The sequence below is a fragment of the Aspergillus alliaceus genome (assembly GCF_009176365.1).
Source record: "Aspergillus alliaceus strain CBS 536.65 unplaced genomic scaffold BDW43scaffold_3, whole genome shotgun sequence".
NCBI lineage: Eukaryota > Fungi > Ascomycota > Eurotiomycetes > Eurotiales > Aspergillaceae > Aspergillus > Aspergillus alliaceus.
The window spans coordinates 1,227,985-1,244,038 of record NW_022474686.1 but is presented as its reverse complement, the minus strand read 5'-3'; the positions used below and the strand labels follow the sequence as shown (position 1 = coordinate 1,244,038).

The window sequence follows — 16,054 nt, the reverse complement described above, 5'->3', positions numbered from 1 at the left end:
GGGTGCTAAAAGGCAATGCTTAACCAACGGCACAACCCTGAAAAGAAAGAAGAAAAATGGAAAACACAATAGCTGAACAAAGGAAAAGAAAGGGAGTGAAATTACTGAAAATGAAATAGGGAAGTAAAAAATAAAACAGAAGGTAGTAAGGGAAGGGATTTCCAAAAAAGGAGAGATACAAGAGACGGAATGAAGTATCTCTATAACAAATTCTCCACCAAGCTCTAAGCCTCGCTACTTACTGGCTTCCGGGGCTCAATCCAGCATTTATACTTTGGATACACGAACCACGAGCAGTATGTGTTCCAGGGACTATTCTCATCGAATTTCAGATCAAACTTGCGGACAATCTGTGGCAGGACTTTTGTCATCTCCAATAGGCTAATGTTGCGGCCAATGCAGGTTCGAGAGCCGCCACCGAACTATCATCAGGGGAAGGGTGAAAGTCAGTTCCTGGTTTTCATTTGTTTTTCGCCTGTATAAATCTAGGCAAGACACTTCTTAGCTGTATTACTTACTGCAAACATCATTGACTCCCGGTAATCCGGTTTGGGCATGTCCTCCAACCAGCGCTCTGGCCGGAATTTGTCTGCGTCGGGGCCGTAGGCCTTCTCACTATAATGTAACGACCAAGCATTGGCACCAATATGTGTCTAGCAGTTTTATTGCAGTTAGTTTCTGAGAGCCAGAATCAGCCATATGGAGGGTGGAGGTGCTTAACTCCTGCAGGAATATATTGACCCCCAGCGAGTGTCATGCCTCCTTTTGGTACAACCCTGGCCAGGATTGTGCCAACAGCAGGATGCACTCTCAATGTTTCCTTAATGACAGCGTTCAGATACGGCATCTCCTGCGCCTGTTTGTATGTCACTGGGTCAGAAATCCGGCCGTCAGCGGTCATAGTGTCGATCTCTTCACGCAGCTTAGCTAATTTGTCAGGATTACGATAAATGTACCACAATGCCGCACTCAGGCTGATACCGGTAGTGTCAGAACCGGCACCAATATTAGATCCGCAGGAATCCAGGACATTGTTGCGTCCGACTTTATGAGCGGCTTCCAACTGGAGTATCTTGCGCAGGAATGTATCGTACTGAGACTTCTGCTTGGCACCACTGTTTGCGTTCTTATGTTTCCAATATTGGCTCCAGGTATACTCGGTTATTTTACCTGCTGGCGTTCCACTAAGTAGAACCCTCTGCGCTGCTCGAAAAGCCGGTTGCAGTGCCGGTAATAGACCCATATGACCAGTCGTATTATTCAGGCGATGGAGATCTTGGATAATGCCTTGAGTATCGCCCATGTTTTCCATCATACCGAAGTTCTGGTCAAACTACAATTGTCTTATTAGCTTGCTCTAGACTCCTCGAGGGGGTGGGTTCGACATAGTTATTATCCCAACTTACGGTGATCTCCCCGATAACATCGAATGCATAAAACTGCATGAACTGAGGCATCGAGATTAATTTTTTTTCAGTTGTGAACTGAGCCATTTTCTTAATGCAGAGAGTCGTCATCCTGTCGACTGCGCCTTCATAGGCCACCATGGAAGACATGGTGTACAAGGATGCAACCTTCCTTCGTCGGTCCTTGTGCTCCTCGATATTTCTCACTGTGAAGATATTCGTTGGTTCGCCTAAGGCATCATAATAGTTTGTTTTCTGGAAGCTGCCACCAAACTCGTATATTTGCTTCACATCCAAGGGGTCGATGACGCTGTATCGTTTCGGACTAACACGGACAACTGGGCCTTTGGTTTATGTTCAGCATGACAATCCTTGACATAGCATCAACGAGAAGGCAATGCGAACCATATTTCTTGTGCAGCCTGATGTACTCTTCATTCGAGTGGCCTTTCCATAACTCACGGAACTCCCACAGAATGCTGAACCGAGCTAATAATGGTCCGGGCACGTTTTTCAAAGGAGAGAAGAAAAGGTTATAAAAGAAAGGCACAGTCCATAGGATAGCAAACATTCCGAGTAGAAGGCCAATCACTGTTTCGACAGGAATGCCGTGGATTGAGTCCAAGATCAAGCCTAGCATCTTGGGTCTTTGTCTGAATGCCCAGTAGGAAGGATAAGGACGTTAAAAATATGTCGCGCCAGAGTAATAACGTTCCTAGGCCTATAATGTCTTTCTTGGGTTCCTGAGCAATACCCTTGCTGTGGGTGGTCATGGGAGGGCTTTATATGCGAGGAGGATGCATTCCCATATACAGCAATCCACAAAGGGAAGATTGTCCTTCAACTCGCGTGGAGAAGGAAAGTCATCACTGGTTCCATAACAGTAACCATGCAGCACCCGCACGTTCTAGTGCTGCAAAGCCTCCCTGCGATACTTACCACATACCTTGGCATATAGTCTCGGTTACTGATCCTGGTCATAGTCTATGTCTCCACAAACTTGTTCTAGTCACACGGCTTCCTGTTACTAAGCGGAAGTTGGCCTGGACCTATGGTTCCGATGTCAATCCTTCCCCGCTCCACAGAGCTTCAGATCTTCTTCGATGTTCCCGAATCTTTCGAATACTGCATCAGACGGGTACGATTGGACTTGTGTACCTGTCAATGTATTCAACCCAATGGGCATAGTGGTTTACCGCTATTCAGCCATTTGCTGCACGGATTTCCCCTCAATTTTCTAATGAAGACTATCATTATTCTCCGCTTAATCTCCAACACCTGCCCAACTATTCGTAAGTCTAATTAATTATCCGAGAGCGGGGGGGTTTTCCGTAGCACTAGGAAGCCATGCCTAAACTAACCAAGAATATGAACAATTGACTAGAGTTATGAAAGGAAATTCAGTCATGTGCGGAGCACGTGTTTGAACGAACCCTAGTAAGGTGATAGAATTTCTATGGCATAGCCCTCCTAACAACTCGGTTTATCATATTGATAGAAAGTTGTAATCTATAACACTCATATATTACACCGGTTACCTACTTTCGAGAATTTGAGGTCGTTCTTATAGCGTGGCATTTAGGTGGGGAAGGCATACCATCTTAGTCATAACTTTGGTCACCACCCGTTCTCGAGTATATATATATTCGTCGCATTGAGTGATGAAGTTGGCATCTGACGCGACCCTAAATGATTACGGAGGAAACTGAACATATTAGAAGTAACCGGATCATCACAATTACTAACCATAAAACTAGTAAGTAGCTGCCTGTTGGTGTGACATTGGATATTTGAGCCCGTCGGAATACAGTTATCTGTAGTCCGTAACTCATGTATTTACGAGATAAGATAGTCCAGCATGGGAGAATCATGCAAATTATACGGGTTGAGCCAGTCCGACGTCCCATGGATTTACATGCACTACTTCCTGTACAATACCTTATGCTCATGGTTTGCCAGGTGAGAGACCCTACACAAGCCAGATGCAGGGCCTATCGCGGTCCAATCCCGCTGACCAGAAATCTTAAAACCGATGGGATCCATGGATGTCCCCAAGTGACCCACTCGGGCCTATATATACCGAATTAAGTGTTTCTTGGATCGATCCAATGTCATATTCGCGCCTATAGCAGGTGCTGACGTGGCTACAGTGTCATGACTGATCGTCCACGGCTAATTGGCCGTTACCAACTAGACAACTGATGCTACACACAGACTTCCTTTTTTTTACTTCTCTTGTCTTTTATTTCTTTTTTGGAATCTTTACTCATGTCTTTCTAGTTTTGCTAGACAACTTGCCCCTTATCCTGGCTATTTTGCCAGCTCGATTTTGCCGGCCCAGCCGGCCCCACATCTTCACCAGTGATTTTCTTCAAGGCCGCAATTGGCAACATGCGCCCTAATGGCCTACAGAAAGCCATAATTCTCGCCCTCAGCGCGCTGCTGTTCCTGTACTCGTTATATTTATACTGGAGGACAGACGCGGAACGCATCGGACCAGTTGAACTATCCCCACTAAAAGAGAGGCAAACGCTTCTTTGGAGACAGCTGCACTCACTGTTGGAGGGCCATGCGCCAAAATGCCCTTCCCCTGAGCGGCAAGACAGCTCCGGGGCGATCGGCTTTAATGCACTAGAAGGCGCGACTCGGCCCGACCTCATTATCAACGCCGACCATATCGAGCAACCAATGCAAGAGGCGCATGATGCATTCGTGTATGCAATCAAAAACTCGAACTTGAATAGAGCGTATAGCCGAGGGACTAGTGGGATCGTGTCCAGCGCGGGAAAGTCCTATCTCCCGCTATTCGTGACCTCATTGCGAATGCTTCGCCGAACAGGCTCAACTCTACCGGTGGAGCTCTTCGTCAAAGATGCCTCAGAGTATGAGATTAAGATCTGCGAAGACATTCTTCCGGAATATAACGCCAAATGCATAATTCTTTCCGATATCCTCGCCGGCCAAGGAAAATCTATGGTGGAGATCGCCCACTACCAAATAAAAATCTTCGCCGTGCTATTCTCTTCCTTCGAAAATGTCATCTGGATGGACTCGGATGGCTTCCCGCTATATAAACCCGAAACGCTGCTACAGGCTGAGCCGTTTACTGCGACCGGGCTCGTTACATGGCCGGACTTCTGGGCCTCAACTGCATCTCCTCTATACTACAATATATCCCGACAGCCTGTTCCGCCGATGACGGAACGGGCGTCCTCCGAAACAGGAGTATTTCTCATATCAAAGAACACCCACTTCTTGACCATGCTGCTGGCAGCATATTACAACTATTACGGCCCATCCCATTACTTTATGCTCCTCTCGCAAGGCGGCCCCGGAGAAGGCGACAAGGAGACATTCATCCAAGCCGCGGCTGCCATCAGCGAGCCGTTCTACACCGTCAGTGAGAGGGTCTCTGCTATCGGTCATGAGAAGCCGGAAGGGGGTATATCGGGGTCTGCGATGGTGCAGGCTGATCCGATCGAGGACTACCGATTGACTAGTGAGGGGAAATGGCGCGTGAAGAATCAGTCCGTTGCGAAGGCCCCTCGGGTGTTCTTTGTCCATGCGCATTATCCTAAGTTTAACCCGGCGGAAAACCTTTTTGGGAATGAGTGGGAGACTGCTCCGACGTTGAAGCAGGATGGAAGTCTTGGGAGGGCTTGGGTTGTGCCGGAGGAAACACTGCGACGGTTTGGGTATGATGCGGAGAAGGGTTATTGGGAGGAGATTAAGTGGGTCAGCTGTAGTTTGGAGCATGTGTTTGAATCCTGGAAGGGGAAGTCTGGTATTTGTCATCGTGTCGAGGAATATTGGCGTAATGTGTTTGATAATCCTGAAGAAGATGTTCCTACCTTTAGTGATTGATCATGTTTCATACGACTATCGACAGTTTTGATGTACAGTTTGAGGTCGTCCATATAGTGATAAGGGCGTGTCCTTCCTGCCTTACCTAAGAACAGCTAGCCTGGAGATTTCCAATCCTGAATATTATATAACTCAGCAAACTATCCCGACAAATAAACGAAGCTATGTTTGAGAGTTACGAACTCTCTGGTACTCAGGGAGAGGCAAGTCCACCATCCATTCAGACTCGAGAACCTACTGAGCAGAAGGACAAACCTCCGTCCTGAAAGACAGCATCGGCCGTAACATTGAAAGAAAAGCTTATCATTCCCAGGAGTCAGGAGCCTGCAATCCTTCCAATATTCGCGGTCGTTGCGCATCCATTGCAAAGCGATCTTCCCATATTTGATTTTGCCATGAATATTCCTTGATTGGGTCTCCATGCTCGGTGAATCTGCCTGGGCGTGGCTGTCGCTTCTCCACCATTCGTTTGCGGGCCAAGGGTGCCGATCTGCTGGTAAGTCATATCATCTGTTCGTAAGAAACCCCTCAAATAGCGATATTTGAGCAATAATTTCCTAAATGGTGCAGGCAAGTGTCTAGATATCGGATGGAAAAAAAAATAAGCGGTTTGGTTGGCTCAAAACGAGCTTCCGGAGGGCGGATCAGAAGAGATGATTGAGACTTAAATTTCTCTTCTTGCACCGGGGAAAATGCCTCATCAAAGTCTGAAAGCAGGATCTTGATTTCTGGAAGTGCTTTCACCTGCTTTCCCAAGCTAGACAGGGAACATACCATGTTGAGGAACCCCTGGTGGGGACCGTTGGCATTCTAATCTTTAACAGGCTCCTGTATCGGCTTTGCGTGCAGTTCATATAGCTGTTCAGTAGACAACTGATTGAGTCCACGGAATGATTGGAAGAGGATATTCCCACGATGAAGGCCTTCGGGGACGAATTCTTGTGCATGCATATATCGAATCGCAATCGTGAGCTGCGCCGCTAATGCTCGGGCCACCCCAAGTTAGAAAAGGCTGATACATGACCCATTCTTCGCATCGGAGAGGTTCATTTTCGCTGGTCTAGTTACTAACAGACGTGGTGACCATTAGGTCCTTGGATGTTGAGTTTATCCCTGATTGAGGGAATCATGGTCCTGCCGCTGCTCGACAGCTGGGGGGTTTGACAGTTTGGACAGCACGTCAATTTCTAGTGAATTTGAACTAGCCGTACAGATTTTTACCAAGTGATAGCCGCAAGCCTGGTAGTATCAGTGGAATCGCAGAGTGAGCCTCTTTGGTGAATACAGTTGCACAAATGACCACTAGGGTGTACGCAGTGCACGGTAGGAACCAACTGTAAGTAGTAATTCGATTTCAAGAGATAGAGCTGGCAGTGTATGTACAACGTGATTCCCTCTCTGAGAGGTAGTATGTCGTTACTTTGAATTTCATTTCTCCTGATAGTGCCATACAGACCACGCAGTTGGACATCGCTTGCATGAAAACAAAAAAATCAAGCTACAATTCACACGAGCTAATTTCACAAACCTCATCTCCAGGAACGACAACAACTGCTGACCTTGGCTATCAGACCTCACAGCTCATTATGCATAGAGCGCAGCGATCCTGAGGTTATTCTACTCCCACGCTGTAATACTATCATACTTACAAAGTGTTTCATCCGTAATGAACTCCGTCAAGGGAAGGAGAGGGGCGTTTCGGTTTGGCTTGGCGAAGTAGGCGATAGAGTACCGCTCGGGAATAATCTCGTCGCCGTTGGCCTTTACCGTGGGAGGATAAGTAACACGATGGCAGGCTGCCTTGAAAGTGTCGTTGGTAAGACGTTGAAGAGAGTCGCCAATATTCAGGATGATGTCAGTGCATGCGGATGACTCTACATCATGGAAAACGCCAGGTTGAGTCTGGTCCTCTACTTGAAGTCCACCGACCGAATCTTGGAAGAGCATAGTACTTGTATCAAAATCAGTATGCTCCGCAATTCGAGTAGCAAAGCCATCGCTGAGTTCCGAAGCTGGTATGGCGGGGTAGTGCAGGAGGCGGAACTCGTTCTCTGCGCGACAATAAAGCAGTCGAAGATGTTCTTCGGATATACCGAGGGTTATGGCGAGTGCAGAGAGGATGTTTAGCTCGGTCTGAAAAGCCTTGCTGTAAAAGCTCTCCATGAAACTGCGAAACCCTGGCAAGCCTTCCTCCAGAAGCCACAGGTTGTCAACCAGACTATCATCAGGGCATCCCATATCCAAAGTCTCCTTGAACAATCATTAGTTAAGCCTTGAGGGTAGACACGCCTCTCTCGGGTCCATACCTTGATATCTCGGGTTGTGCCCGGGCCTACACCCTTCTCATGCCCGCTGATGTTCGCGACATTCTCTTGGCCAACATAGCTGCAGCCGCGATTCGGATTTGCCTCTGGAGCGTGTTCGACTTTCACTTTTTCCTCGTGAGGCAAGTTAAAGAATGCCCGGGTCTAAGTTAAAGAAACTGATAGTAAGCTCGCTTCTGATGGAAGATGAGCCGTCGCGACTTACTATTTCAAATAATGTGTGAATATCGTCTGCTGGAATGTCATGGTTTTGAAGTTTCACACAGCCATGCGATTAAAGTAGACCGAGGAGATCTTGGCAAAATCCAATCTTCTCCTTCCTCGTTCCAAAAAACCGAGACATGTCTAGCGTGGCACCTTTAGAAGCCATGGTTGGAAAAGTCCGAGACTGTAAAGGAAGTGAGCGGGAAGTAACAGTTGTGTTGATATCGGGGGAGAAGCAACTTGCAAACACCACCATAGACCTATTTATATATTTCGCGCATTCGGTATCACCTGCCTGGCTTCCGCTAGGTTCCTATTATTGAATTTGTTGATGCGGAAAGATATTCTTAATGCAGTCTGCGGTGGCAAGGGTATGTCCATGTCTTTGTTGCTTGCCACTGAGCTCTAGGGCCTGGAAGGACTGGAAATATGCACCGTATAAATTAGGAGATTAAATAGGATAGAGAAGCCGACTTGGATCGTCGCTCCTGGATACGCTCAGATCTTAATCAGCAAAATGATATACACTCGGGTTGATAATGACACCGAATGAAGTTTGGTTAAAACAGGAAAGCGACCCCGAGAAGGCATTTGATCTGACCTGCACGAATAGCGGGGCCAGGCTTATTTTCCTCATATCCCCAGAAACTTATACGATTCCACAGTTCTCGTGCATGTCCTCTCGCGACACACTCACGTGGATGTTCGACAGTAAAGCCAGTTGCCGTCATTCGCGAAGGGGTAAAAGCCAATCCTATTCTAGCGCTCGGCGGGAAATTGATCGAACTTTTTCTGTCAAAGCAGTGAGGTTGTTTCGTGGACTACTGAGTGAGATTACTGTTGCCTTGTTGCTCTTTTAAACTTCGCATGTGTTGGAGCTTTCTTCGCCGATCGAGTCAGCAGTTATTTTAGGCTAACTTTGGTTGTTCCAGTGTTCTCAGTCATAAAGAATGGGATAATAACGACAAGAGAAAGAGAGATGGTTTTGAGCGACCCTCGATGGGACTATCGAAGGTCTGATAACTCTGAGAGCCAGGATGACTTAGAGTCCTCTGTCTTACAGCACTGTCTTCCTGTCAAAGTAGGACCGTTATGCGCAAACACTGCTTTTGTTAATTTATTACAAGACTACAGGGAGCTGACTGCAAGCACTGCGTTATATTGGGTAGCCTGGCTTCGCAGGCATTGATGTGGTTGACTATATCATTGCTGGTGCGATACCAAAATTTAGTGATCATGTCTCGTTTGTGGTACCTCTTATGTGATTATAGCCAATAGGGTGGACTATATGACTCTAGGACAGCTGCGGCCAGGGTAGCTCTAGCAGGACATTGAAAGGCACTACCGTATAGTTGTTTATTATCTCAGATAGAGCATATTTAATGAGGAAGTGTCTCCGAACGGGCGAACATTGTGGTGAAAATGGCTAGATCGAGGGACTCCAGTAACTAGCCCCCCCCCCCCCCCCCACCAACTTAGGCTCCTCGTTCCGAGGCTAATTGGGATTCTTCCCTCCTCTGAGATTTGACGACCTCATGGCTTCCTTCCTCCTTGGAGCTCTTTCTATCGTTATTTCTAGGAACTGCGACGCCGTTGTAAGGATACTATGCAGAAGTCAAAAGCCAATCGAGGCCACTCATTTGGGGGCTGCAGGACATGCCGGAAACGTCACCTCAAGTGTGACCAATCTATGCCAAAGTGCACTCGCTGTCGCACGGCGGGCCGCGCTTGTGATTTCCAGCCTGCCTTTCGATGGCTGATCTCTAGCGGGCCAGAAGTCGACGAGTTAACGGGCCAATCTAGGGAGGAAGTCAGTGTAGATCCATACTCACGGCGGCATTTGTATACAGGCCAGTGCCACGAGGCAGCTCGCATGAAAGGTCAAAGACACTGACTGCTTTATGAAGAGTACTATAGGCTGTCTATGAGCACCGCCTTACTTGAGACAATCCCATCAACTGTCGCTGCAGCCCTGAACATCATTGATAAGGGATCCAAAAGCGTTGAGGTCCAAAAGTTGACCGGGCTTATGGTGGGGCCATTTGGAGTCTTCAAAGCAGAAAAGCCTCAGGAGCCAGGCCTCGAAGCATCATTTACCAGCGAGGGTGCATTGTCTCCCGAGGGCCCAAGCCATGATAGTGATTTGGGGAACATGCCACCCGATTCAACTTTATCAAACGAAAATATGTATAGTGCTAGAAGCAACTGTTAGGGCGACGTTATCTCTCGGCATCATCTGCCATCTCCTGATTTAGATATCAAGTTTCTATCGGGGAATGAAGCGGATACACGGATTTATTTGACGGAAATGGAACGTCTCGCTCGCCTTCGCGGTCTCACAAAACTTGCTGTATCTCGCCGAGCGCATCTGCTGCATAGCATCTACGCCTGGATGCGTATTGTTTCGGAAAGTACCAACATGGTCCACGAGAATAGTGAGCAGGCGGTGGATACTTTTCCTGATCAGTAGAGCGTGGGTATGGGTACTTCATCGGCTGGGCCTGTTATTCAACCGCGAGCAAACACCGCTCTCCTCCGAGCTGTCAATCTGGAGTTGACGCTTGACAGCTTTCTTCATCACGAGGCGAGCAGTGCTGCTCGCGAGGATCCCCAGTCGAGTATTGGCGATATCGATCTGACTCGTTCACCCCGTGACCAAGGCAACATGTATATGCAGATATATGGGGTTTCTGAGGCATGGCTAACGTTAGTATCGCAAATCACACGCCTGGCCAATTTTATGGACCGCCTTTCTCCAAACCAGAAGGAGGACGATGCCGTGACCTTGGCGTCGCTCCTTCTCAAGGCCTCTTCTCTGGAAGAAGCGGTCTGTTCATTCAATGTCCACCACAATATGAGCATGCCAAAGACAACTAAGAGCTACCTTTGCGAATCACTAGAGAACACACCACATGTGCACATGGTACGCGCCCTGAGCGCGGCGCTGGCTATTTTCTTTTATCAGCGTATCCGGAACGTGAATTTGATTTTGCAAGAGAGTGTCAACCATGTCAGTGAGGCGCTTTACGCATTCGATCTGGCGCTGGAAGAAAGGAATCTTCTCGGACCCGGCACGGCGTGGCCTGCTTTTATAGCAGGCGCGGAAGCAATGACAAAGCAGCGACGGGACAGATTCACCGCGTGGCTGGACAGAGCCTTCTCAAAATCTGGATGGGCAGGTAGGGAGATACTTGGTGAATTGTGGCATCGGCAGGATATTACGGGTCAGGCCACAAATTCTGTAACTTGGATGGATGTCTGTAGGCTTTCACACCACTGGCCACTGCTTTGCTAGGATTAACGACAGGTTAATCGGTTGGTTCAAACCAGCCAGAAGACTCTGCGACAAATACTTAGAATAAAATAAATTCATGATGTGCAAGTATGAGTAAAAGTAGACTCCGGCAGGTGGGCTTGACCTAGTATATGGTTTGTTCTTCAACTTCTAGGGCACACGCCCTTTCTCTGAACAGAATTGAAACCCTTACAGAACGGTAGTTGTTCGGGTAGACCCTGAAAAGCAGGCGGCGGGCTCCATCACCGGCAACCCAGAGGTTAAAACCACCGTCACAACAAATCGCAGTAGCAGCTTTGGAAGAGGCAAGTGAATCTGAGCTCACTCCATCCGCAAATCGCCCACCGTGGACATTGTTACCCTAAGCTAAGCCCAAGGGATATCCTTGCATAGATGTATACTTGACTATAGAAAGGTTTATTGCTAGCGAGCTCTCGTCCTCCATATGGCACCCTTAAATTCTCTGGATATTCTATTGAATTGTTCCCTCGTTTCTCCAATATTCCCCAGTCCACCGAAAAGATGTTGATCCTCGAGAAACATGCCATCAAACAAACTCTTTTATCGCTTTCCTCACAAGAATGTCATCCTCTCCTTGCAAGCCTCCACACCATGTTGCACAAATACTGCTCAACGAACGATGTAAGCCAAAGGAAGACGGAAAGCATCATCTCCCCTACAGGCCAAACAGCCTTAATAATGCCATGCTCGACGCCCGAATCAACATCAGTGAAGATTGTCACCGTTGGTGAAGGAGTCGAAGGATGTATTAGCCTTCTTACACTTAATGGAGGGTTAATCGGCCTGCTAGACGCCAAGGAACTCACTGGATTCCGCATATCTCTGGCCATCATAATCTTATTTTTGCGATTTCCTTATAGCAACTCCTCCATTGTTGTATTTGCTGCAGGGAGACAGGCCGAATGGCACATTCGATTAGCCTTGCCTCTTTGCGATGATGTGAAGTAAATTACTGTCGTCAACAGAACAATGCTAGAGGGCTAGGTCAGCTTTTCGATCTTCTAGGTAGAAGCCATCCAGAGCTCAAATTCGTAGTTTTGTTAGGATCATACTCCTAATTTGAGGAACGATTACGAGTGCGTCTTGCAGTTGCCGACGCCATCTTTTGTTGCACACCCACCACAACTCCGCACTTCCCTCATGAGTACCTGTCCAAAGTCAGAACATAATTTATCTCACTAATGGGGCCGTATACGCCCTCGATGCAAGAAGTAGACTCTGAGACTTTGCTTTCACAGGGGGGGTCGTCTAGGTGGACTCAAAGTATGCGTGTCTGGCCGAGGCTGGAGAAATGATCCAAGCCAGGGTAAAAAGGGATCAACTGATTGAGGCCGGGGCATTGTATCAGGGCGACGACATTCAGTTACATCACGGAAATCATGTATTCAAATGCGTGGGCCTGGCGATCATGGATCTAGCCGTCACCCAAAAGATACTATCTATGGCTAAGAAGGGGTTGGGTTTAAAGACTGCTGCCAAAACCTGGCGGTGCGTCTTCGAGTTTATTGTTGGCCTTTTTCCTCTGGGCTGATCCTTGTAGAATTCACCTTCAGTTGACAGACCCTACTCGAGTATATGAGTTGGGCATGTATAGTCGTTTAATATTTCTAGACCTTCTCATTTCTTTCTTTCCCCGAAAGCTGAACCATATCCCATGGATTTGCGGTGGAATCGCAGAATGAGCCTCATTGATGAATCCTCTTGCCGAAGCGGGCCTCGGGGTGTACGTGGAGAGCGGTTGAAGGAAGCTGGCAGGTCCAAGTTGGCTTCAAGAGAAGTAGCAAAGGAATAGGACTGGGAAATGAGAGATTGTCGTGGAGTTTCAAGAGGAGACTTCCCACAATCTTAAAAAGCTAAAGACTAGTAAAGCCCTAACCATCTCGATTCCCGACCGGCTAATCTCATAGTTGGAAAACATGTTACCAGATCCCCGCAAGAAGGACTACGCCCGGGGTCCTCAACAATGACAACCTAACTGGAGTAAACATCTTGGAGGATGGAAAGACACTCAAGATCTCCGGTATTCGACTGTTCCTTTAGTAAGGTACTACCGTTTGGTATGGTTTTATATTCAGTCTTGTTAGCCAATGGCACAATTATACGTGCAGGCCCCGACTATTGTCTGCTTTCTGGGGAGAGTTTTATGCACTTTGCAAGACTGGCGATGCTGCAGATCAGAAGATATCATCTATGTTAGTACAAGTCGCTAATCTCGGTGCAATATGGCGCTTTGCTTTCCACCGCAAGGCTGATGGATCGCTATTGGATAAACTGACAACGTCTGACTTGGCATGGAGGATATTGGAGGCTATCCTTATCAGATGAAAAAGATCAGCGTTGTTACAGAGAGCTCGCGCTGTGGTGTGTTTCGACTGCGTTAAAATATAATGAAGTGCTTTATGAAGTAGCCAGCTAATATACGCTGTTCATGACCCCACACATGGTGTTAATGATATGCGGGGAGAGCTATTTGATTGTATCATGCTGAATATGTGTAGCATGTGTACTATTGTCGGCAATGTTGAAATATGCTCAGAAACAGAAAGAGATATACGCGGTATGTTTACCTGTATAGAGCAAGCTAGCCTATGGTTCAGCCGATTAAGAATAACAGCAGCATTCGGTACAGTTGACATAGCTAGGGAGGTACATCTCAGGACCACCATTTATATATGAATACTACCGTAGTACCATGTACACGTATGTATGCATGGACCCGACGGCAAGGGAGACCAAAGGTTTCATCGAGGAATGCAGATCCTCGATATCGTGCGGGGATCGGCGCATTTGGCCAATTATTTGGCTCAACCCCTTGCAATAAGTTGTAAGTCAAGTAGCTATCGTATGCTTGCTTACCCCGCTACTTATCAGCCCATTTCTGAATACTCTGTCTATAAATAGGGCATGATTAAGTACGACCTTCTTCACGGTGTTCTGTGCTATTACCACTCACACACACAATTATTTCTGCAGTGGTTCCCTTGGTACCGTTGCCCATGTATATACAGAGAATGACCCGTACAATGAAGCTTATAGCAAAGGGTATATCATTAGCCACCGCATTAGCGGGCACGATGCCGGCTCAAGTGGTTGCCTCAATTGAGAACCCGAATCTCCTACCGACGCCGCCAATGGGATTTAACAATTGGGCACGATTCATGTGCGATCTCAATGAGACCTTATTTGTTGAAACAGCGGACGCGATGGCCTCCAATGGTTTATTGGAAGCAGGATATAACCGGATCAATCTTGACGACTGCTGGATGAACTACCAGCGCGCCGAGAATGGATCACTGGAATGGAACATCACAAAGTTCCCACGCGGGCTTCCCTGGCTTGGGGAATACGTCAAATCCAAGGGCTTTAACTTCGGTATCTACGAGGATTCCGGGAACCTGACTTGTGGCGGGTATCCGGGATCTTTGGGCTACGAAGAAATCGATGCAGAGACCTTCGCCGCCTGGGGTATTGACTATTTGAAATTGGATGGGTGCAACGTTTACCCAACAGAAGGCAGAACATTACAGGAGGAATATGAATACCTCTATGGCCATTGGCACGAGATCCTCCGCAAGATGGACAACCCCCTTATATTCTCCGAGTCAGCACCTGCGTACTTCTCCATTACTGACAATTACACTGACTGGTACACGGTCATGGGCTGGGTTCCCGAATATGGCGAGCTGGCCCGGCACTCGGTTGATGTTCTTGTGTATAGTGGCGAAGGCAGTGCTTGGGACAGTATCATGACGAACTATAGGTACAACACGCTTGTCGCACGGTACCAGCGCCCCGGATATTATAACGACCCGGACTTCTTGATTCCCGATCACCCGGGGCTGTCGATAGACGAACGGCGATCTCAATTCGCCCTATGGGCTTCCTTTTCCGCGCCCTTAATTATCAGCGCGTATGTCCCGGACTTGCCTTCAGAGGACATTGACTTCCTGACAAATCGAGCCTTGATTGAGGTGGACCAGGATCCAAAGGCTGAGCAGGCAACATTAGCGAGTCGAGATAGTAATCTTGATGTTTTGACGAGGAGCCTCGCAGACGGTTCCAGACTCTTGACAGTCCTGAACCACGGTAACCAACCGTCGCAAACGGATATCCCGCTAGATGTTCTTGGTCTCTCCCCCGATTGCACGTTCAAAGCCGAGGATCTCTGGGATGGATCTACCCACACGATCAAGGGTCACATCCGCGTTAAGCTCAATACGCACGCGACCGGTGTATATAAGATACCTCTCAGCCATGAATGCTCTACAGTCATACCAACCGGTATCATTTTCAACACGGCCTCTGGGAAGTGTCTAACGGGAAGTAAATCAATCGCCCAATTTGAAACTTGCAACGGTAAGAGATCCCAGATCTGGCAGGTGGAATCGTCAGGAGTCCTGCGACCATTATCCGAGCAAACAAAGTGCCTGACTGGGAGCGGTAAAGCCGTGTCGCTTGAAGCATGCAAGGAGAGAAGTTCCCAGAAGTGGTCTTACGCAACCACAGGCAACTTGAAGAATGGCGAGAGTGGTACTTGCTTGACTGAAGGTGAAGGCCTTGGTGTTTGTGGCTTTGAAGTAAATAACCAGGTCTTTGGACTGCCGAGCGGTGTCAATCTATCATGAGAATTCGCCAATCTTATATACAGTGCGGTAGAAAGGAGACCTCTCGATAATCCCGTCTATTTCAATAGATATGGCTATACATACAGGTATAGTGTTAGCATAGGTGTTGTTCATGTTTCACGGATATGATACGTATAGAACTATTTTCACCATGGGCACTACATACCGGACATCGGATATTAACCGTTATCCAGAGAGGGTTGACGATCGGGATATAATAAGCGCTTGAATCCCTGGAAGATGATAGAGTTCAAAGCTGTATTATCTGTAGACAATCTTGCACAGGCAAGTTATCCCTTATCGTTCTCATTCTCT

The 16,054-nt window shown here is 47.6% G+C and overlaps 6 protein-coding genes across 6 annotated transcripts; 4 read left to right on the top strand and 2 right to left on the bottom strand.

Moving 5' to 3' along the window:
* Positions 1-223: 223 nt before the first annotated feature.
* BDW43DRAFT_320437 (cytochrome P450) lies at positions 224-2,345 on the bottom strand (the record flags this gene model as incomplete). Its single annotated transcript, XM_032049081.1, has 5 exons — positions 1,812-2,345; positions 1,407-1,750; positions 722-1,333; positions 519-653; positions 224-422 (listed from the first exon to the last, which is right to left on the bottom strand). The coding sequence occupies exons 1-5, from the start codon at positions 2,044-2,046 to the stop codon at positions 225-227; spliced, it is 1,524 nt and encodes a 507-aa protein (XP_031905560.1). The 5' UTR covers positions 2,047-2,345.
* A 1,260-nt stretch (positions 2,346-3,605) lies between these two features.
* Positions 3,606-5,270, top strand: BDW43DRAFT_320433 (alpha-mannosyltransferase; the record flags this gene model as incomplete). The annotated part of the gene is made up of 1 exon (XM_032049080.1): positions 3,606-5,270. Exon 1 carries the CDS (start codon positions 3,798-3,800, stop codon positions 5,268-5,270), a length of 1,473 nt encoding a protein of 490 aa, XP_031905559.1. The 5' UTR covers positions 3,606-3,797.
* Positions 5,271-6,887: 1,617 nt separating this feature from the next.
* BDW43DRAFT_296879 (uncharacterized protein) lies at positions 6,888-7,964 on the bottom strand (the record flags this gene model as incomplete). Its single annotated transcript, XM_032044288.1, has 4 exons — positions 6,888-7,520; positions 7,577-7,738; positions 7,800-7,828; positions 7,880-7,964. The coding sequence occupies 4 exons, from the start codon at positions 7,962-7,964 to the stop codon at positions 6,888-6,890; spliced, it is 909 nt and encodes a 302-aa protein (XP_031905558.1).
* Positions 7,965-9,722: 1,758 nt separating this feature from the next.
* BDW43DRAFT_306564 (transcription factor domain-containing protein) lies at positions 9,723-11,406 on the top strand (the record flags this gene model as incomplete). The annotated part of the gene is made up of 4 exons (XM_032046051.1): positions 9,723-9,990; positions 10,054-10,220; positions 10,269-10,977; positions 11,297-11,406. 4 exons carry the CDS (start codon positions 9,723-9,725, stop codon positions 11,404-11,406), a joined length of 1,254 nt encoding a protein of 417 aa, XP_031905557.1.
* Positions 11,407-11,615: 209 nt separating this feature from the next.
* On the top strand, positions 11,616-12,906 carry BDW43DRAFT_296878 (uncharacterized protein; the record flags this gene model as incomplete). The annotated part of the gene is made up of 5 exons (XM_032044287.1): positions 11,616-12,058; positions 12,091-12,145; positions 12,179-12,271; positions 12,367-12,569; positions 12,726-12,906. The coding sequence occupies 5 exons, from the start codon at positions 11,616-11,618 to the stop codon at positions 12,904-12,906; spliced, it is 975 nt and encodes a 324-aa protein (XP_031905556.1).
* A 1,199-nt stretch (positions 12,907-14,105) lies between these two features.
* aglA (putative alpha-galactosidase) lies at positions 14,106-15,873 on the top strand. Its single transcript, XM_032040428.1, has one exon. It carries the CDS (start codon positions 14,111-14,113, stop codon positions 15,737-15,739), a length of 1,629 nt encoding a protein of 542 aa, XP_031905555.1. The 5' UTR covers positions 14,106-14,110; the 3' UTR covers positions 15,740-15,873.
* Positions 15,874-16,054: the final 181 nt, after the last annotated feature.

Coding starts and splice junctions, on each gene's coding strand:
- aglA (XM_032040428.1), top strand. CDS start 14,111: ATGTATATACAGAGAATGACCCGTACAATGAAGCTTATAGCAAAGGGT.